Here is a 22,789-nt window from a genome sequence, read left to right as displayed (position 1 = left end):
GTTCCCGGGAAGATCCGGGACCAACCAGGGTTGAAATGCCGGGGCAGGAATCCCGGTATTTTGACCCTCTACCCTTTCACACTGAGAAATTTCCAAGGTTGATGCGCGTTCATGTGCATTAACCCGGGAAATTTTGGCTGGTGTGAAAGGGGTATAAGAGAAAAGTCCAGAAGCAGGGCATTGTGTCTCTTCTGGAGAGGGTCATGTTGGGAGGTATGCAGCCGATACTGCGGATTTATGCTCATACTGCAGCCGACGGGCTGTCGACTTAAGACTCCGACCGGCTGCCGCTCTAATCCACCTTGAAGGAGCACAATTGGTCAGACATCGGTGATGCCATTGGACTTCTGGCCAACCCTAAGGTTGCTCAGAATGTAGGATGGAATTTGGCCAGCAGTGTCAGTGGAACTGCTTCTCACGATGCAGTCCCTGACACCAGCGGGCCCCCAATATGAGCATTGGGTATGGGATGCCGGTGGCCTAGATCCCTGTGGCTAGAATGCTGGCAGGGGGGGCGAGCGCAACAACGCCCCTTGCGGGCTCGCTGCACTCGCCACACTGCGGAATCGTCACAGGTTCAATTCCCACACTATAGGTGTCGTGGACACCCACAAGTTGGAATAACCCATTAGCTGGGATTACGGCTGGCAGCATTGTCAATGGTCGGGGATTCCGGCGTCGGTATCCTGACTGCTAGCAAGGATCTCCATGCAGTTCCGATTTGCGTGTGCCAACAGTTATATCCAAGATGCACATGTATTGGCCGCTTGCGTATGGGTCTGAATCAGCCCCTCATCAGCACACATATGATATTTAAGCGATAATGACTGATATGTATAAAATAATAATCACTCTTCTTGCATCTTGTAAGCAGCATATATTATGTAGGATTTATTGTCTATAAGCATTTGTGTATTTTACTTTCCACAATTGAGACATTTCTGTAGTTCGCTAAAAAACATATATCAAACACACAATTTTTTACATGCACACACTTACACATCTAAAGATATAAACTATAGGTATATGTATGCCTTTAATCTGTATTAACTGCACAGTGAACCATATATAATATGAATGGCTCTAATTATCTGGATTAGCTGCATACATACTGTAGTAGAACATATAATACTGTACTTATATTGCTTAAAAATGTATAGGAGAATGCCTGCACAGTAAATCTAGAACTTACCAAAATCCTGTGCTTCTCCAGAAATGTTTCATCTGTTTTATATTTTTTGTTGGGTCTACATTAATAACATAACTTCCAAACGCTAAGCCTGGCAATAAGCCAATGGCTAATATAAGACTCAGTGTTCCCATATCCTGTGGTCATGCATAAACTGACTCATAAAGCTGTAACAAGCGAGCAAATTTTGTCACAACAAAACCTCTTCATGTCTGAGTTCTGTGTACACTGATTTAAAAGTAAACTACTTCCTATATTATTCAGTAGGGGAGACTGAGTGCAGTTTAGTAACTTCAGCCAATCACATGGCAGAAAGGAAGTAAGTCTCCCCTTTCTGCAGCAATGGTTTTCTCCAAATCTGTTCAGTTCTGCAATGTGGTCAAAGGGAGCTGTTAGCAAAGCAAAAAGTTAGCAACTTGGCAAAGCCATGATGCGCTCAGGTGGGGCAGGTGTAACATGTGCAGAGAGGTTTAGATTTGGGTGGATTATATTGTTTCTGTTCATTGTAAATACTGGCTGCTTTATGTTTACACTGCTAATTAGATATCAGTTTGAACACACCCCGCCCCAAATCTAAATCTCTCTGCACATGTTACATCGGCCCCACCTGCAGTGCAACATGGTTCTGACCAATTGCTAAATTTCTTGCTTTGCTAACAACTCTGAATAACCTCCAAAATGCCGATGCACAGTAACTGAAGTTGACCATTTGTTGGGAAACCCCCACCCCCACTCCCCCAAAAAATGTAAGCAAAGAAATAAACAAAGCAAGACAACACTTAAGGCCCATACACACTAGTCGATAAAATAAACAACATCGCTCATTTTGACCCTTCTTGAGCGACGGTGTGTACGCTGTAAACGATGAGCGATGCGCAGCCCCGTGTTAAGGACCCTCAGTCTCGGCCGTGCATTCAGCTCAATTTGGACTCATCGTTCAAAGCTGCATGCTCCGGCCGGCTGCGGCATGACATCACAGTGCGATATTGCTAGTGATATCGCACAGTGTGTCTACCCGCCATCGGGCGTCATGCTCCAGGAGGGGGACACACTTGGTAATATCGCTCACCGAGCACATCGCCTAGAGTGTACCCACCATTAATAGCAGTGTTTAAATTTGTTTATGCAAATTTACATATGTCTTGTTTAGAAATTTACAATTTCCACCATTACTATTTTATTTTCTATCAGTCACAAGGAAGTTAAATTTTCAACTGCCAGTATAGCAAAAAAAAACTCTCCTAAAACATTAATAATACACATAGAAGTATCACAGTCCTTACTTACGGGAGTATAAAACTAGCCGTGATAACGCGGCTTCACGATCAATTATCGCATTTACAATAATTCGTTATCCAATTAGCTGCGAAAAGTTATCAGCGATAAGTCTCCATAGGGTTTATTGCAAATTTCTCTTTATCAGCAGGGGTAAGTAGTGCAGAATCCCTATTTTAAGTTAAAAATGTCAGGATTTGGTTCAGAACCCCTGAATGACTAACTAGGCACTTTTTTTTCTTTAATTGGCCAATAATGACATGTAACTTTTGGGGTAAAAAAATGCAAAGTGATGGAAATTGGGTTACAACGGATGGGACAGGTATATTGGGGTGCTTTATGAAGGGGACAAATGATGTTAGACTTGGAGGTTGAAACAATCGGTCTGTTTCCACTTTTCCAAGTACAGGTATCTTAAAATGACCCAAATATATGCTTATACCAACATTTATGTACCCCACATTTAATGAGAGCGCTTATTTTGCTTTAAAAAAAAGAGCTTTCTATAATTTTTTCACAATTTTTTTTAATGCATTGTTAAGTTCAATTAACTTACAAGAAGAAAAAGCAATACCTTAAATACAGAAATGTTCAGGCTGCTGCAACCTCTAATCGTGTGTGTGTTAAACCTCTATGAAATGCGTACACGTTGCATAAGCACACCGTCACGCTGTAAGCACAAAATAGCTACACGTGCGGCCTATACACTTTAACCCCTAACAGGAAAGGAAATGCGACACCAATTGTATATGTAATGTTGTGGTCCAACCCAGCAACAAATATTTACTTAAAAGGGGGTTCACAGAGAAATACAACTATACAAGAAAAAAAGGCTACAACCAATGGATACAAACATTTGTTCGCCTGCGCCACCCGGTTCCGGTCCCCAGTCAATCTGGATAGATGACCTTCAGAGAATAGACTGAGCCCGGATAGAAGGCTTGGTTTTTATACAATGGTCCAAAGCAAGAAACAAAGGAAACTGTAATCTCTACATCCATAGGTTAAAGGGCTGGTCATTTACAGTACATGAGGGGTCATAGGTTGGTTTGAATAGGTGGACAATGCCTGGTCCAGGTGCACTTGCAGATGTCCTCCACTGGGTTCCCACCGAATATCAAGAGTACAGTAAATACAGTGTAATATTAATATTGTACTCCTGCGCATATCTATGCGCAGGAGCGTGCTACTTTCTGCAAACTGCCATCGGAATATTGCCCTTGAAATACTGTACAACTGGATACCAAACACCACCTCCTAACCTAATTCTGTCCCCTCATATCCTGTAAAGTTGAATATCTCTATTGTTCCATTTCTAAAGTAAATGTAACTTGCTGGTGTGGTGTGTGTGGGCTATGTGTAAATTATGCACTACATGGATGAAATGTCAGTTATGTCTTTGTGGCTTTTCCATGCGAATGCGTATGCTACCGTATTTACTCATACCACGCGCTAATACGCGGGACTTCGTGAGCCAATGTATGCAGCGTGCGGGCATGTGCACGCACGGCAGAAAAAGCACACGCACGGAGGCAACTCTGTGTGGTGTTTGTACTTGATGCATGTAGTTATAATATTTTCGACTTCGACAGCATGTAACAGCCATTTGACACAATTTAATTACACAAAATATTTTCATTATGATCACTAATAGACTTCTATATTGCTTTCCTATATTAGTTTGGCTTTTTTGGGGTACAGGCAGATTTCCCCATTTTGTCCTATACTTATCTCTGCTTTTGCCGGCTAGAATTATAGCGTGAATCCCGGTTTCATCATTTTGGAATAGGATAGGTGCAAAAAACAGGAGCATATAGGCTGCGATAAGCTGATTTTTCGGAAGATAGATGCAATAAATTTTGCCACGATCATGGATTGTATTTCGTTTTAAATGCTGCTTTTACAATCAGTTCAGGACAAAATGACTTAAAGTCTCAGTAAGTAACTATGGTGTAGAGTCTGACAATGCAGGCTGCGGGTGTTATTTGCAATGACCTGATTCACCTCTGGATCGCGATGAAGCGGGTCCAGATGCTCGGTGATAAACACTCTCCTACTATCGGCTCCCTTTACCAGTGCTTGTACGTCAGTGTTAATGTGCCAGCTATTATTTACCCAGCAGGACCCTTGGCTTAAAATAAAAAAAATAAAAAAACATTATTGTTTTTATATGTGCACAATCCCTAGCTGTCGGAGCTGACAGCCAGGGACAGTGCTGTGCGCCGAACAACGACAGATGCAGCTGTCTAAATCAATAGCTGCAGCTGTCAGAATGGTCAGTAGCACTGACTGTTCATACATTGCCCGGCATATCGCTGTGCTATCTTAAATAGCAGAGCCGATAATGACCCTGTCATTTAACACACATCTCCTCCTTCATACATGGGAAGAAGATGTACCAGCGCACACAACGTGTGTTGATGCCGCTTCTCCCCCATACTGCTTTTTCTTAAAGCTACCCCTATGGGTCTATGGGCCTAATTCAGACCTGATCGCTGTTGTGCAAAATAGCACAGCGACCAATTATCTAATGACTGCGTGAGCGTATGCACCGCAATGCGACAGAATGGTGCGAAAATTTTGATTGCTAGGCGTACGCAAGGTGATTGACAGGAAGCGGACGTTTGTGGGTGGTAAATGGCTGTTTTCTGGGAGTGTCAGGAAAAACGCAGGCATTCCCAAGCGTTTTCTGGGAGGGTATGTGACGTCAGCTCCAGCCCCGATCAGCCTGATTCTATCACACTGTAGGAGTAAGCTCTGAGCTACACACATACTGGAAAAATCATTCGATGGTGAGTGAGTAGCGAACAGATCTGCAGCTGTCCGCTGTCTGGCGAAGTTTTTGCACGGCCTACGCATGCATTCGCACACTTGCACGGGGCGGGTTTTCGCTCTCTATGGGCGGCAACTATCTGATCGCAGAACTCTGCATATTTGCAGAGAAGCAATCAGGTCTGAATTAGGCCCCATGTACTAAGGCATATGAATTTTACTGATATAAATTCTGCTGGACCAAGAAATAAACAGTTGCCCTCACGCAGTCAAAAAATGTTCAATTTCACCAATTAGTGGGACATAGTTATTCTCATGAGAATCCCTACAAATATGTTCAAAGGTAAATGTCACATGTATCTACAGCATACTTGGCGTCCAGGTCGGCACTGCGTGGGTCATGGCGCAGCAGAAGTGGACAGTGCTGGGAGAGTGGTAACACGATTGCATCATCACCCCTACTACCACCACCACCGCAACTCACTGACAGTTTGTGGTGCAGTGTGAACGGGGTAAGCAGCACCTGTTCACTGCATAGGAAGAAGTGACGCTTAGAAATCATCTCATCTCCAAGCGCCACCTCGGCACGTCAGTGGTGGCGTCACCAACCCGGCAACAAGCCGGGTCGGGCCGCCAGTGTGACAGGGGTCTCAGCCGGGTTGCACTCGGAAAGGACCTATGTACAAAATCCAAGTGTGAACCAGCAATGCAGCCTGAAAGGGGTATAAGTAGCAAGAAAGATCTAAAGTTAAGGTCTAATATTTGCTGAATGTGTGCTGGAATGAAAAATATACATTATGGTAAGAACTTACCCTTGATAACGGTATTTCTCCTAAGTCCATAGGTTCCGCAGGATAACAATGGGATATGATGAAGAGACAGCGGATTTGCACCAATTGGTCAAAGCTTTTCGGCCTCCCAGCATGCAATGGGCCCGTCCATATATCTCCGCCTCCTGGCTCAGGCAAATCAGTTGGATTCCAAGGCTCAAGGCAGGAGCATCATAGATGACCCTAATCAGGCGAGAAGAACACACATACACACCCTTCCGTACAAGAAGGAAGAGGTTAGTGAGTAAAAGGATCCTCAAATCAGGTGCGTCAGGGTGGTATCCCTGTGGAACCTGTGGACTTAGAAGAAATACCATTATCAACGCTAAGTTCTTACCATAACATATATTCCTCTGTCAGGGTCCACAGGTTATCCACAGGATAACTTTGGGCTTTCCCAAAGCAATTTAGTGGTGGGGACGCTCCTGATTGGACAGGAGAATCCTTCGCCCGAATTCAGCATCATGAAAGGCAAAGGTATCTATGGCATAATGTCTAATGAATGGAAGACCATGTGGCTGCCTTACATATCTGTTGTGCTGAAACACCACGTTGTGCTGCCCATGATGGACCTACCTTACGACTAGAGTGAGCAGAGACATTAGCCGGAACAGGGAGATCAGCTTGAGAATATGCTTCTGAAATCGTCATCCGAAGCCACCTTGCCAGTGTCTGCTTATCAGCAGGCCATCCTCTCTTGTGAAATCCGTAGAGAATGAAGAGAGAATCTGTCTTTCTGATGGCACTAGTATGATCCACGTAGATCCTTAAGGCACGGACCACGCCCCGCGATGCATCTCCTGCAGAAAGGCCCGGTACCTGGAAAGCCGGGACTACAATTTCTTTGTTAAGGTGGAATTTAGACACCACCTTGGGAAGATACCCAGATCTAGTTCTGAGAACTGCTTTATCTGGATAAAAAAAATAAGAATTTACTTACCGATAATTCTATTTCTCATAGTCCGTAGTGGATGCTGGGACTCCGTAAGGACCATGGGGAATAGCGGCTCCGCAGGAGACTGGGCACAAAAGTAAAAGCTTGAACTAGCTGGTGTGCACTGGCTCCTCCCCCTATGACCCTCCTCCAAGCCTCAGTTAGGATACTGTGCCCGGACGAGCGTACATAATAAGGAAGGATATTGAATCCCGGGTAAGACTCATACCAGCCACACCAATCACACCGTACAACCTGTGATCTGAACCCAGTTAACAGTATGATAAACGAAGGAGCCTCTGAAAAGATGGCTCACAACAATAATAACCCGAATTTTGTAACAATAACTATATACAAGTATTGCAGACAATCCGCACTTGGGATGGGCGCCCAGCATCCACTACGGACTATGAGAAATAGAATTATCGGTAAGTAAATTCTTATTTTCTCTAACGTCCTAAGTGGATGCTGGGACTCCGTAAGGACCATGGGGATTATACCAAAGCTCCCAAACGGGCGGGAGAGTGCGGATGACTCTGCAGCACCGAATGAGAGAACTCCAGGTCCTCCTCAGCCAGGGTATCAAATTTGTAGAATTTAGCAAACGTGTTTGCCCCTGACCAAGTAGCTGCTCGGCAAAGTTGTAAAGCCGAGACCCCTCGGGCAGCCGCCCAAGATGAGCCCACCTTCCTTGTGGAATGGGCTTTTACAGATTTTGGCTGTGGCAGGCCTGCCACAGAATGTGCAAGCTGAATTGTACTACAAATCCAACGAGCAATCGTCTGCTTAGAAGCAGGAGCACCCAGCTTGTTGGGTGCATACAGGATAAACAGCGAGTCAGATTTCCTGACTCCAGCCGTCCTGGAAATATATATTTTCAGGGCCCTGACTACGTCCAGTAACTTGGAGTCCTCCAAGTCCCTAGTAGCCGCAGGCACCACAATAGGCTGGTTCACGTGAAACGCTGAAACCACCTTTGGGAGAAATTGAGGACGAGTCCTCAATTCTGCCCTATCCGTGTGAAAAATCAGGTAAGGGCTTTTATAAGATAAAGCCGCCAATTCTGAGACACGCCTGGCTGAAGCCAGGGCTAACAGCATTACCACCTTCCATGTGAGATATTTTAATTCCACAGTGGTGAGTGGTTCAAACCAATGTGATTTTAGGAACCCCAAAACCACATTGAGATCCCAAGGTGCCACCGGGGGCACAAAAGGAGGCTGTATATGCAGTACCCCTTTGACAAACGTCTGGACTTCAGGCACTGAAGCCAGTTCTTTTTGGAAGAAAATCGACAGGGCCGAAATTTGAACCTTAATGGACCCTAATTTTAGGCCCATAGACAGTCCTGTTTGCAGGTAATGTAGGAAGCGACCCAGTTGAAATTCCTCTGTAGGGGCCTCTTTGGCCTCACACCACGCAACATATTTTCGCCAAATGCGGTGATAATGTTTTGCGGTTACATCCTTCCTGGCCTTTATCAGGGTAGGGATGACTTCTTCTGGAATGCCTTTTTCCTTCAGGATCCGGCGTTCAACCGCCATGCCGTCAAACGCAGCCGCGGTAAGTCTTGGAACAGACAAGGTCCCTGCTGGAGCAGGTCCTTTCTTAGAGGTAGAGGCCACGGGTCCTCCGTGAGCATCTCTTGAAGTTCCGGGTACCAAGTCCTTCTTGGCCAATCCGGAACCACGAGTATAGTTCTTACTCCTCTCCTTTTTATGATTCTCAGTACTTTTGGTATGAGAGGCAGAGGAGGGAACACATACACTGACTGGTACACCCATGGTGTTACCAGAGCGTCCACCGCTATTGCCTGAGGGTCCCTTGACCTGGCGCAATATCTGTCTAGTTTTTTGTTGAGACGGGACGCCATCATGTCCACCTTTGGTTTTTCCCAACGGTTTACCATCTCTTGGAAGACTTCTGGATGAAGTCCCCCCTCCCCCGGGTGAAGGTCGTGTCTGCTGAGGAAGTCCGCTTCCCAGTTGTCCACTCCCGGAATGAACACTGCTGACAGTGCTATCACATGATTCTCCGCCCAGCGAAGAATCCTTGCAGCTTCTGCCATCGCCCTCCTGCTTCTCGTGCCGCCCTGTCTGTTTACGTGGGCAACTGACGTGATGTTGTCCGATTGGATCAATACCGCCTGACCCTGAAGCAGGGGTTTTGCTTGACTTAGGGCATTGCAAATGGCCCTTAGTTCCAGAATGTTTATATGAAGAGATGTTTCCATGCTTGACCACAAGCCCTGGAAATTTTGTCCCTGTGTGACTGCTCCCCAGCCTCTCAGGCTGGCATCTGTGGTCACCAGGATCCAATCCTGAATGCCGAATCTGCGGCCCTCTAGTAGATGAGCACTCTGCAGCCACCACAGAAGAGACACTCTTGTCCTTGGCGACAGGGTTATCCGCTGATGCATCTGAAGATGCGATCCGGACCATTTGTCCAGAAGATCCCACTGAAACGTTCTTGCATGGAATCTTCCGAATGGAATCGCTTCGTAAGAAGCCACCATTTTTCCCAGGACCCTCGTGCACTGATGCACTGACACCTGGCCTGGTTTTAGGAGATTCCTGACTAGCTCGGATAACTCCCTGGCCTTCTCCTCTGGGAGAAACACCTTTTTCTGGACTGTGTCCAGAATCATTCCTAGGAACAGGAGACTTGTCGTTGGAATCAGCTGCGATTTTGGAATATTTAGAATCCACCCGTGCTGACGTAACACTAACTGAGATAGTGCTACTCCGACTTCTAACTGTTCCCTGGACCTTGCCCTTATCAGGAGATCGTCCAAGTAAGGGATAATTAAAACGCCTTTTCTTCGAAGAAGAATCATCATTTCGGCCATTACCTTGGTAAAGACCCGAGGTGCCGTGGACAATCCAAACGGCAGCGTCTGAAACTGATAATGACAGTTTTGTACTACAAACCTGAGGTACCCTTGGTGAGAAGGGTAGATTGGGACGTGGAGATAAGCATCTTTGATGTCCAGAGACACCATATAGTCCCCTTCTTCCAGGTTTGCTATCACTGCTCTGAGTGACTCCATCTTGAATTTGAACCTCTTTATGTAAGTGTTCAAGGATTTTAGATTTAAAATTGGTCTCACCGAGCCGTCCGGCTTCGGTACCACAAACAGCGTGGAATAATACCCCTTTCCCTGTTGTAGGAGAGGTACCTTGATTATCACCTGCTGGGAATACAGCTTGTGAATGGCTTCCAAAACTGCCTCCCTGTCGGAGGGAGACTTTGGTAGAGCAGACTTCAGGAACCGGCGAGGGGGAGACGTCTCGAATTCCAGTTTGTACCCCTGTGATACTACCTGCAGAATCCAGGGGTCCACTTGCGAGTGAGCCCACTGCGCGTTGAAATTTTTGAGACGGGCCCCCACCGTGTCCGAGTCCGCTTGTAAAGCCCCAGCGTCATGCTGAAGACTTGGCAGAAGCAGAGGAGGGCTTCTGCTCCTGGGAAGAGGCTGCCTGGTGCAGTCTTTTTCCTCTTCCTCTGCCCCGGGGCAGAAATGAGTGTCCTTTTGCCCGCCTGTACTTATGGGAACGAAAGGACTGAGTTTGAAAAGACGGTGTCTTTTTCTGCTGAGAGGTGACCTGGGGTAAAAAGGTGGACTTTCCGGCCGTTGCCGTGGCCACCAGGTCCGATAGACCGGCCCCAAATAACTGCTCTCCTTTAAACGGCAATACTTCCATATGTCGTTTGGAATCCGCATCCCCTGACCACTGTCGCGTCCATAACGCTCTTCTGGCAGAAATGGACATAGCACTCACTCTTGATGCCAGGGTGCAAATATCCCTCTGTGCATCACGCATATATAGTAATGCATCCTTCAAATGCTCTATAGTTAGTAATATACTGTCCCTATCCAGGGTATCAATATTTTCAGTCAGGGAATCCGACCACGCCACTCCAGCACTGCACATCCAGGCTGATGCGATTGCTGGTCGCAGTATAACACCAGTATGTGTGTATATACCCTTCAGGATATTTTCCAGCCTTCTATCCGCTGGTTCTTTGAGGGCGGCCGTATCAGGAGACGGTAACGCTACTTGTTTAGATAAACGTGTGAGCGCTTTATCTACTCTAGGGGGTGTTTCCCAACGCGCCCTAACCTCTGGCGGGAAAGGGTATAGTGCCAATAATTTATTAGAAATTAGCACTTTTTTATCGGGGGAAACCCACGCTTTATCACACAGCTCATTTAATTCATCTGACTCAGGAAAAGCTACTGGTAGTTTTTTCACTCCCCACATAATACCCTTCTTTGTGGTACTTGTAGTGTCAGAAATGTTCAATGCCTCCTTCATTGCCGTGATCATGTAACGTGTGGCCCTACTGGACATTACGTTTGTCTCCTCACCGTCGACACTGGACTCAGTATCCGTGTCTGGGTCTGTGTCGACCCACTGAGGTAACGGGCGTTTTATCGCCCCTGACGGTGTCTGAGACGCCTGGACAGGCACTAATTGATTTGTCGGCTGTCTCATGTCGTCAACAGTTTTTTGTAAAGTGCTGACATTGTCACGTAGTTCTTTAAATACAACCATCCAGTCAGGTGTCGACTCCCTAGGGGGTGACATCACTAATACAGGCAATTGCTCTGCTTCCACATCATTTTCCTCCTCATACATGTCGACACAATCGTACCGACACCCAGCACACACACAGGGAATGCTCTGATAGAGGACAGGACCCCACTAGCCCTTTGGGGAGACAGAGGGAGAGTTTGCCAGCACACACCAGAGCGCTATATATATATATATAGGGATAACCTTATATAAGTGTTACTCCCTTTTATAGCTGCTGTTTATAATTTAGCTGCCAATAGTGCCCCCCCTCTCTCGTTTTTACCCTGATTCTGTAGGGACTGCAGGGGAGAGTCAGGGAGCCGTCCTTCCAGCGGAACTGTGAGGGAAAATGGCGCTTGTGTGCTGAGGAGATAGGCTCCGCCCCTTCACGACGGCCTTATCTCCCGCTTTTTTCTGGAAAACTGGCAGGGGTTAAATACATCCATATAGCCCAGGAGCTATATGTGATGTATTTATTTTGCCATCCTAAGGTATTTCTGTTTTTATTGCGTCTCAGGGCGCTCCCCCCCAGCGCCCTGCACCCTCAGTGACCGGAGTGTGAAGTGTGCTGAGAGCAATGGCGCACAGCTGCAGTGCTGTGCGCTACCTTAGTTGAAGACAGGAACGTCTTCTGCCGCCGATTTCACCGGACCTCTTCGTTCTTCTGGCTCTGTAAGGGGGCCGGCGGCGCGGCTCCGGGACCCATCCAGGCTGAACCTGTGATCGTCCCTCTGGAGCTAATGTCCAGTAGCCTAAGAAACCCAATCCACTCTGCACGCAGGTGAGTTCGTTTCTTCTCCCCTTAGTCCCACGATGCAGTGAGCCTGTTGCCAGCAGGACTCACTGAAAATAAAAAACCTAAAATAAACTTTTACTCTAAGCAGCTCAGGAGAGCCACCTAGCATGCACCCTTCTCGTTCGGGCACAAAAATCTAACTGAGGCTTGGAGGAGGGTCATAGGGGGAGGAGCCAGTGCACACCAGCTAGTTCAAGCTTTTACTTTTGTGCCCAGTCTCCTGCGGAGCCGCTATTCCCCATGGTCCTTACGGAGTCCCAGCATCCACTTAGGACGTTAGAGAAAAAAGAAATAGGGAATGACATGACAATGCCCCTAAATCTGATACCTTTTTAGCTGACGCCATGGCCAGTAGAAAGAGAACTTTAGCTGTTAACCATTTAAGATCCACTTTGTTAAGTGGTTCAAATGGGGCAACTTGAAGGGCCTTTAGGACTAAATTTAAGTCCCAAGGCACTGTAGGAGGAACAAAAGGAGGTTGAATGCGCAGCATTCCCTGGAAAAAAGTACGCACATCCTGTAAGTTGGCAATTTTCTTTTGGAACCATACAGTCAATGTTGACACTTGCACTCTCAAGGAAGCCACCTTCAAACCTTCATCCATTCCTGCCTGAAAGAATGCTAAGACTCTGGAAACTCTGAAAGACTTAGGGTCCACTTTCCGTTCACTGCACCAATGAATATAGGTTTGCCATATTCGGTGATAAATGCGAGCCGAGGAAGGTTTCCTTGCTCTGAGCATTGTTTGAATTACCTGTAGTGAGAATCCTCTTGACTTTAGGATAAAGGTTTCAAGAGCCACGCCGTCAAAGACAGTCGATCCAGATGTCTGTGATAACAAGGACCCTGTATCAGTAGATCTGGACATTGAGGAAACAGGAGTGGAGCATCCATCGTCATTCTCTGCAGATCTGTGAACGGAGTTATTAGTATCACAGAACCCTTTCCTTGCTTTATCTTTCTCACCACCCTGGGTAATAGGGTGATTGGAAGAAACACATAAGCCAAATGAAAGTCCCATGTCACTGACAGGGCATCCACAAAGATCGCTCTGGGATCCTTTGTTCTTGACCCGTATGCTGTAACTTTGTTGTTCTGATGGGACGCCATGAGATCTATCTCTGGCAACCCCCGCTTGTCTTCTAGGGTCTGGAAGACCTCCGGGTGTAGAGACCATTCGCTTGCCTGAATGGCGTGTTGACTGAGAAAATCCGCTTCCCAGTTTAGGACTCCCAGAACGAACACTGCGGACAAGGCTGCATGATGAAGTTCTGCCCACTTTAGTATGTGACTTACCTCCTTCATCGCTTTTCAGCTGCAAGTTCCTCCCTGATGGTTGAGGTATGCTACTGCCGTCGCATTGTCCGAGCGGATCTGTACTGGTTTTCCCCGAAGAATATCCTTTGCCTGAATCAGTGCCATGTATATGGCCTGAAGTTCCAATATATTTATTGGCAGGCAACCTTCTTCCTTGGTCCATTTCCACTGGAAACACCACCTTTCTGACACTGCTCTCCAGCCCTGGAGACTGGCATTCGTTGTCAGAATTTCCCAATCTGATATCCAAAAGGGTCTCCCCTTGTCCAGATGGGATGTCTGTAGCCTCCAAGCTAATGACCTTCTTACTTCTATCGTAAGAACCATAGTCTGCGTTTTTATCGTCTGATGCAACCCATTCCATTTGGCAAGAATCAGCTGCTGCAGAGGCCTCGAGTGGAACTGTGCATACTCCACCATGTCGAATATTGACACCATCAATCCCATCACATGCATTGCTGCGTGAATGGATACCTTTTGAATGTGTAGCAAGTCCTGAATCCTTGACTGAACCTTGGATATCTTGTTCAGAGGTAAAATGACTCTCTGAAGACTTGAATCCAGTACAGCCCCGTCATCCGCTGAGAAGGAACCAGAGACAATTTTGCCCAATTTATGAGCCACCCGTGCCTTTGAAGACACGTTATTGTCTGTTGCAGATGACATAGGAGCAATTCCTGCAACTGTGCCAGGATTAAAAGATCGTCGAGGTATGGAAAAATTCTTATCCTGTGCTGGCGGAGATAAGCTGCCATTACCACCATAATCTTGGTAAATACTTTGGGGGCTGTGGCTAACCTGAAAGGTAGGGCCTGGAACTGAAAATGCTGTTGGAGGATAGCGAACCTGAGATAGAACTAATGGGACAGTGCTATAGGAAGATGTAGGTAAGCATCCTGTATATCCAGGGATACCATATAATCCCCCGGCTCCATGGCCAAAATGATGGAACGTAAAGTCTCGATATGAAACCGAAGTACCCAAATGTACTTGTTCAGCACTTTGAGATTGAGAATGGGCCGAAATTACCCATTTGGTTTCTGAACTACAAACAGGTTGGAGTAAAAACCCTGGCCTTCATCTCTACCGGAGATGGGCTGGAACAAAAAAACCTTCGAGGAGGGTACTTCTTGAAGGCAAAAGCATAACCTAGAGATACCGCTTCCTGCACCCAGGCATCTGTTGTAGACTTTTGCCAGATCTGTGCAAACTGAAGAAGTCGGTCCCCCACCCTGGGATCCCCCAGGTGGAGGCCCACACCATCAGGCTGATGGCAAAAAAAGCTTTGAAATTGTATGTGGAAGGAAACTTGACCTTCTTGGAGTCCGCTTCTGACTCCAGAATATCTGTCAATTCTTTACCAAAAAGAATATCTGCAGAAAAAGGCAAAGATTCCAAAACATTCTTAGATTTTAAATCAGCTTTCCACGTACGTAGCCAAACTGCTCTGCGAGCAGCGATTGTTGAAGCTGATGCCCTGGAGGCAATAGTACCCATATCCAATGCTGCTTCTTCCAAGAACATTGCAGCCTGTTTTATATGTGCTATATGGGATTTTTGCTCTCTAGATGTTATTGAAAAGTCCCCCTCCAATGCATCAGCCCAGGCAGCCACCACCTTTGCCATCCAAGCTGAAGCCATGGCTGGCCTTATGACTGCCCCAGACAGGGAAAAAATGGTTTTTAAAAAACCATCCACTCTCCTATCCATGACATCATTTAATGATGTTGAAGGCAAAGGTAATGTAGATTTTCACACTAATCGAATTACATGCGTATCTACTTTAGGGGCCACCTCCCTTTTTAAACAATCCCCAGCTGAAAGAGGATAATTGAAATTCCATTTCTTAGGAATTCTAAACTTCTGTCACTTGATCTGACCCTGGAAACCCAGTCTTAACTGTTTTGGGATGTTTAAACACAGGTGCTTTGGTTTTTAACACATGCTCTGCTGAATCTTCTAAGGATAGAATGGCTTTCATTGCTTTAATTAACTCAGCTATATCCACTGAGCTGAGACCGTCCTCCTCCTCTTCGTATGCCGAAGTAGAGTTTATTGAGCTTTCATCCTCCGATGAATTCTCATCTGAAACATGTGTAGCCTATGAGGATGAAGATTTACTTACCCCTGGCTGATCAGCCTGTTTCTTTTGAGAGGCTGCTGCTGGAAGTGATAAACCGCAGGTGGGAAGCTGCATGTAAGGGTTAATCGTGTAACTTATTCCTGGTACAAGAGTTGGAGGAATTATCCATTCAGCTATACTGGATAATGTCTGTGCAAACATAGCCCAAGGTGGATTAACCTGCACCTAAATCTGCCTTGTATTTTTCAAGAGACTCTGGTGAAAGCTAAAACAATTTGCACACAAACCATCCTGAACCATATCCTGAGTGTCACAACTGAGGGCCTGAGCTGACAGGAGGAAGGCCTGGAGAAAGACTTAATAAATTCAGAAACAGGTCTCAATTTTTTCCTCTGCAATACAAGAGCCCACAGATCGATATTTTTTATAAAAAGACTTTGGACGATTTTGATGCTATATGCTCTAAGGAAGCGAAAATTGTCAAATATAAACAGAATCTACATCTAAGGGAAAGGAAATCGTTACATAAGCTAATGAGAGACCCCTCCCTTGTCATCAAGCCAGCTGACAAGGGAGGGGGTATCGTCATTCAGGATACAGCTGATTACCTTCTAGAGGCCAATAGACAACTGGGTGACATTGAGGTCTATACTAAACTGATGGGTAACCCCACTAAGATCTATCTGGCCTCTTTGACTACACTGGTGCAAGATGCATTTAACGATGGAGTTATAACGAGAGAGCTATTATTTGATCCCTCCACACCCTATCACACCCACTTACTACCACCTCCCCAAAATTCACAAATCACCAATCACACCCCCTGGTCGGCCTATTATTTCAGGTGTTGGATCCCTCACAGCTAATTTATCACATTTTGTTGATTTTTTTCTGCAGCCACACGCCACTTCACTACGTTCTCACATTAAAGACACTACTTCCTTCTTGAACTCGATTTCGGAGATCAAGTGGAAAGATACCTATTTTTTTGTCACATGTGATGTAAGTGCTCTATATTCAAATATTCCCCATGCTAAGGGAGTAGCCATTATTGAGCAATATCTAAAGAAATCAGATCTCTTGTCAGAAAGACTTCAAAAATTTATTGTAGATTCAATATTGTTCATTTTGTCTCACAATTATTTTCTTTTTAATAACACGTATTATTTACAGACACTGGGGACGGCCATGGGGACGAGGTTCGCGCCTAGTTTCGCTAACTTATATATGGGCGCCTTTGAAGACGCACATGTGTGGGGGAGGGACTTGGGCGCGGACCTCGTCTTCTATGGCCGGTACATAGATGATTTGTTTTTTATTTTTGATGGGGATTGCGCACAATGTTCTAATTTCACTTCACTGCTCAATAATAATGAGTTTAATTTACAGTTCACTGGTACAGTAGATAGGAGGTCCGTTTCCTTTCTCGATATCACTATTTCAGTTTTGGATGATAACATAGTAACCAAGACTTACAGAAAAGAAGTCGATAACTATAACTTCCTTCATTTAGACAGCATGCATTTTAAACCCTGGATGAGAAATATTCCATTAGGACAACTGCGACGATTGCGGCGCAATTGTAGCAATCAAGAGGACTTTAATACACAAGCCCTCGAACTCACTGGTGCATTTAGAGACAGAGGTTATCCCATAGATCTAATTAATTCTGCTTTGGAAAAAGCCAATAAACTTGATCGGGCCCAGCTTCTCAGATATAAGACTGGGAACACAGCTTTTAAAGAAGATCTACCACACTTCTTCTCCAAGTATAATAGTGCTTCTGGGAAAATAAAAAAGGTTCTGATCAATAATTTCCCGATTCTATTGACGGATAAGATCCTTAAACCAGTTATAGGACATTCTCCCTCTGTCATATTCAAAAAATCAGAGAACTTGACACAACATCTTGCCCCTAGCCTCTTTGTGGATAAAAGAATGGTGGATAACAGTCTCTTGGCTTAGGAGTAAACCTAATGGATGCTACAGATGTGGTGCAGGCAACTGCACCACATGTTCTTATATCCAGAATAACCTGCACCTCTTTGAGTCTCCTCGGAGAGAAGAATATCCTATAAAATCATTCATCAATTGTAATAGTGAATACATCATCTACATGCTGGTTTGCCCCTGTGGGCTCCAGTATGTAGGAAGAATGACACGTAAGTTAAAAGTCCGTTTCTTGGAGCATAGACGCAACATCATAAAGGGCTTTCTGAATCATGGGGTCTCAAAGCACTTCTCATACTTTCATAATAAAGATCCAAAAGATCTTAAGCTAATAGGCATTGAGACCATTAGCCCCACATGTAGGGGGGGAGATAGATTTGGTAGGCTTTGCCGCAGGGAGAACTTCTGGATACACAGATTGAGGTCACTTGTTCCTGGTGGCCTCAATGAGTGTATCGAGATAGACTAGCAATGTTCTTTTTTGAACATAAGCCATATTTCTCCGCTCTATCGGTTCATGATAACCAATTGTTAGTTGTGCTGACAAATTTATGGAAAGGTTCTCTTTTCCCCATCACATCACTTCATAGTGCCCATATTTTAAATATGGGTATTCCTCCTTTTTTTTCCCTCAGTTCCCCATGATAGCTTTCAAATAAATTTGTATTTAGTAGGAATATTATTATGATTATGATCACCATTTATATATTTATGTTTATGTTTACTTCATGCAACTGTATTTCAAATACTATCTCATTAGGTTATATATAACAATTGCTAATTATATATATATGCTTTAGACATATTAATAAAATCACTGTAACACTTCCATTATTGTTTTAATTTTTAATTTTAATTTTATTTTTTGACATGTAATATACAAATAATCGTTATTGATACATTCAAGATTCAACAGTTTCTGTATACATCTATATGACATATTTTTTACTGGTGATTTTTTCTTTAATGATACTGAACTTCCAGTTATTCTATAAAGATTCCGAAGGTCCTTTAAATATATATATAAACACTCAATACCTATAGTGTGCACTGATAATTACAGCTGGGATAAGTGTCATAATATACTATATCAGTATTGCGTTTTTAGTGTTTAAGACACTCTATTTTATTTTATTTATGTGTCCATATGCTAGCTCCGCCATAGCTCTTTAAATTTTTATTTTATTTTATTAGGCTTTATCTTTGAAGTCATGCAATCAGTCATATTGTTAACCAACAGCCAAGGAATCTATATATAAGTGCATGTGTTATCATTGGTGTATTAGTATATAGATTAATCGCATCTGTGCAGGCTCAATTAAGAGCTCTTTAAATAACACATGCTTTGAAAAAGGAGTCATCTTTGAAAAAGTCACGGGTCACGTGACGAAACGCGTCAGGACTCCTCCCTCATTGTCCTTTCACTGAACACCTGCTTCCCAGGACGCCTCCAGGTCACAGCCATTCCACCTGGCCCTCACCTACGGCAGCTGCGGGCGGCTTCCACTTGGCTTCACATCCATCCGCAGGCGCTGTGCGGCTACGACGACTGTCTCCAGCATCTTCCACCCCGTTGTCTACCGGCGGACGGTGCACGTCCAGGTAGTCTGGAAGGAAGTTTCCATATACAGCTGGGCACTTCTGGGACGCCTTCAGGTCACAGCCATTTCACCTGGCCCTCACCTACGGCAGCTGCGGGCGGCTTCTATTTGGCTTTACATCTAGCCGCAGACGCTGTGCGGCTACGACGACCGTCTCCAGCATCCTCCACCCCGTTGTCTACCGGCAGACGGTGCACGTCCAGGTAGTCTGGAAGGAAGTTTCCTCATACAGCTGGGTATTTCTGACGGCGCTTTGACTCAGCAACCATACACCTGCCACTATCCATCATCTGCACAGTATTTACAAGGTGACACCAGCAGACTAATCGAATAAACCTTGCGGCCGGTTATTTCATTGAGATACCATACGTACCCTCCAGTTTTTCCATCCATTGGGCAAATTCTTGGACTTACCCGGGGACGCTCGGGTTCACCAGCTCCTTTGGAGAGGTAATCTTATATACATATATACAAATACTTCATGCTGGCAATTCTTATTTTGTGCAGTTCCAGTGATATGCTCAGGAATTACATCTAGCAGCTGTGGCAACAGCGTCTCTAAAAGGACTGCAACACTCTGTTACATATTATCTAGCTCAGTGAAATCTCAATGATACTAAGTATAACAATAAAAGCTTAGACAATTCATGTGTTTTTTAAACTTCTGTATTCGATAAATGAAGTGAAGTCATAAGGAATAGTACTTATGAATTATTTATTATATATTAGTATTTTGATTCATAGTAGAGTACTGTCATTAATAAATATATATACTTTTTATTAATATATTTGATTCCTTGGTTATTATTGAACCTGTGCAAATCTGGTGTGTGGTTTTTTTCATGAGCGCCTCTATCAATTTTTGCATCTGGTTAAACTTTTAGGAGTATTGCACATCTCCATATAGCGGCGAGCGTGTTCCCACACCTCAAATTCCAGGTTCATTTGATTTTCAGCATATTACTTAACACAGGCGCAGCAAAATATTCTCCTTCTTTTTCTCTTCTTCTGGTCCTGGGAGCCCGCAGGTGCAGGTTTTTTGTATTTTGCACGCCCACCTCTAAAAAAGGTGGTAGGGGGCTTTGACTTTTTTGTTTTAGCGGTCCGAAAGGACTGCGATGCAGATGAAGAAAAGGGTTTCTTCGTAGAAGGTGTAGCTGAGGGAAGAAAGGGTGACTTACCCGCGGTTGCGGTGGAGATCCACGCATCCAACGCTTCCCCAAATACAGCCTGACCTGTGTAGGGTAGGTTCTCCAGACTTCTCCTAGATTCCGCGTCTGCAGATCATTGGCATAGCCAGAGTCCCCTGCGAGCTGAGACCGACATGGAAAAAAATCTGTGCATTCAGCGTACCCAGGTCCTTCATGGATTCCTCCATGAACCCCGCAGAATCCTGTATGTTACGTAAAAACAGTTCAATGTCACTTCTATCCATTGTATCGAAGTCCTCTAGTAAAGTGCCTGACCACTTTACTAGAGCTTTAGAAATCCATGCACAGACAATAGTAGGCCTTAATGCCACCCCTGAAGCACTGTATATGGATTTGAGTGTGGTGTAAATTTTACGATCAGCCGGTTCTTTTAATGCGGTAGATCCAGGGACAGGTAAAATCACCTTTTTTGACAGTCCGGAAACAGATGCGTCAACTATGGGTGGGTTTTCCCATTTTTTCCTATCCTCCTCACGGAAGGGAAAAGCAACCAGAACCATTTTGGGGATCTGGAATTTTTTCTCCAGAGTTTCCCAGGATTTTTCAAATAAAGCGTTTAATTCTTTTGACGCAGGGAAGGTTAGCGAGGCTTTCTTATTGTCTGTGATGAAAGCCTCCTCAACCTGCTCAAGGCGGTGTGTCAGCAATGTTGAACACATCTCTCATGGCCTCAATCATGAGCTGCAGCCCCTTTGCTAGAGATGCCGCCCCCCTCAGCACATCCCCATCACCGCCTGCCGTGTCAGAGTCGGTATCCGTATCATCTTGCATAATATGGGCAAGTGCACGTTTCTGTGGGAATATGTTAGAGGATTTAGAAGAAATAGGAGCAGAGCCTGACCAAACAGCCATAGAACTCTTTAAAACCTGAGTTTCAGTCTCAGTATGAGCTACCGTAGCAGATATCTGAGAGATCATTCTCTTAATAGAGGTCAGCCATTCTGGTTCATTAATAGGGATCTGGGACAAGACATTACTTTCTTGGGTACATGGAATGGATTCCTCAGAAGAAATGTCTTCCGCAGCATAAGACACAGTATCCCTGGACATGGCTATGTGAAAAAACATACACCCACACACACAGGAAAATGTCAGACACAGTTTCCCCACCAAGTACCTTCAGAGAAACACAGAGCTTGGAGCCAGCACACCCACAGCGCTTCACTTAGGTAATTATAACAGAAATACCTGGCGCTGACTGTGTACCTAATCGACTACACAGTAATATACACACTCCACCCCCCCTTCTACAACCCCCTGGTACCGCACATGGTAGCTGGAGCCGTGTGGAGGGACAGCACTCCCCTGTCAGCGTCTCTGTCACTGGAACAAAGACAAATCTGCTTCAAGCGCCTAAAGTTATTAATATCTGGTTCAAACAACAATAAAGTGCTGCCAAAAAAGCACTGTGTATGTGCCTTTGGTAATTTATGCAAGAAAGAAAAGAAAAAATTGGCTGCGCTTACAGTGTTGTTAGTATGCCATATTTGTGGAGAGCTGACAAACGAGATATATGAAATATATTTATTAAAATAATAACACACCAATAAAAACTGATACACAATATATAGAAAAATTATAAAATTGTATATACTCTGAAAAAAACGTAAATATATTTGATAAACAGTATCCACAAATTAAGATGATTATACCAATATATAGAATATTAAATCAGTGCAGATATAGATTTGTAATACTGTTTAAAAAATTTATCATTACTATGGCTGCTTACTGAAATTGTATCACTTCAAGAATTTATCTTGGTAACAAATAATCTTACTATAAGTGCAGAGGCAACATGCACTCTGTAGCTAGTGAAACGTAGAAGTCCCAGCAGTGAGTGGAATAACAGTTATTAGTAGTATATAATTACCTCTCCTGGGGCTATGAACACCGAGCGTCCTCGGTGGAGTCCACTATAGCCCACTAATTGATTGAAAAAGGAGAGGAGGTGAGCTGAATTGCTCTAACAGAGACTGCTACTGTATAATGACCGGCATCTTTATAATAGTTACCAAGACATTCATATGATCTCCCAAGGGCGGGAGAAAGTCCTTTAAATGCCCACTTGAATGAAGGAGAGAAGTATAATGTCCGGTATTCCCAGTCAGAGGTGCTGCTGGTGGCCGCTGTTAGCTGACTGCGCCGTGCAATAGTGCTGGCCAGGGCCGCCGTTAATTACAAGGAGAATCCTCTAATGGCTGTGAGTGCCGTGTAGTAGCGCTGGCCGTAGCCGCCCTTAATTCAAGGG

General features: G+C 44.7%; 1 protein-coding gene across 3 annotated transcripts in view; it reads right to left on the bottom strand.

The window, feature by feature from the left end:
- Nucleotides 1-22,789, bottom strand: part of IDUA (alpha-L-iduronidase) — a 415,485-nt gene that overhangs the window by 365,881 nt on the left and 26,815 nt on the right. For 2 of the 3 annotated variants that reach the window (XM_063919500.1, XM_063919510.1), the window contains exon 1: nt 1,193-1,411. The exons of the other annotated variant lie outside the window; for it this stretch is intronic. In XM_063919500.1, coding sequence (XP_063775570.1) covers nt 1,193-1,323 — 131 coding nt within the window. In that variant the 5' untranslated portion in view covers nt 1,324-1,411. Of the gene's footprint in view, nt 1-1,192; nt 1,412-22,789 lie in introns of those variants that run through there. 3 annotated transcript variants of the gene reach the window in all.

Source organism: Pseudophryne corroboree, chromosome 1 (assembly GCF_028390025.1).
Source record: "Pseudophryne corroboree isolate aPseCor3 chromosome 1, aPseCor3.hap2, whole genome shotgun sequence".
Taxonomy (NCBI): domain Eukaryota; kingdom Metazoa; phylum Chordata; class Amphibia; order Anura; family Myobatrachidae; genus Pseudophryne; species Pseudophryne corroboree.
Note: the sequence above shows the minus strand (reverse complement) of the source record. Positions and strands in the feature narration are given on the sequence as shown.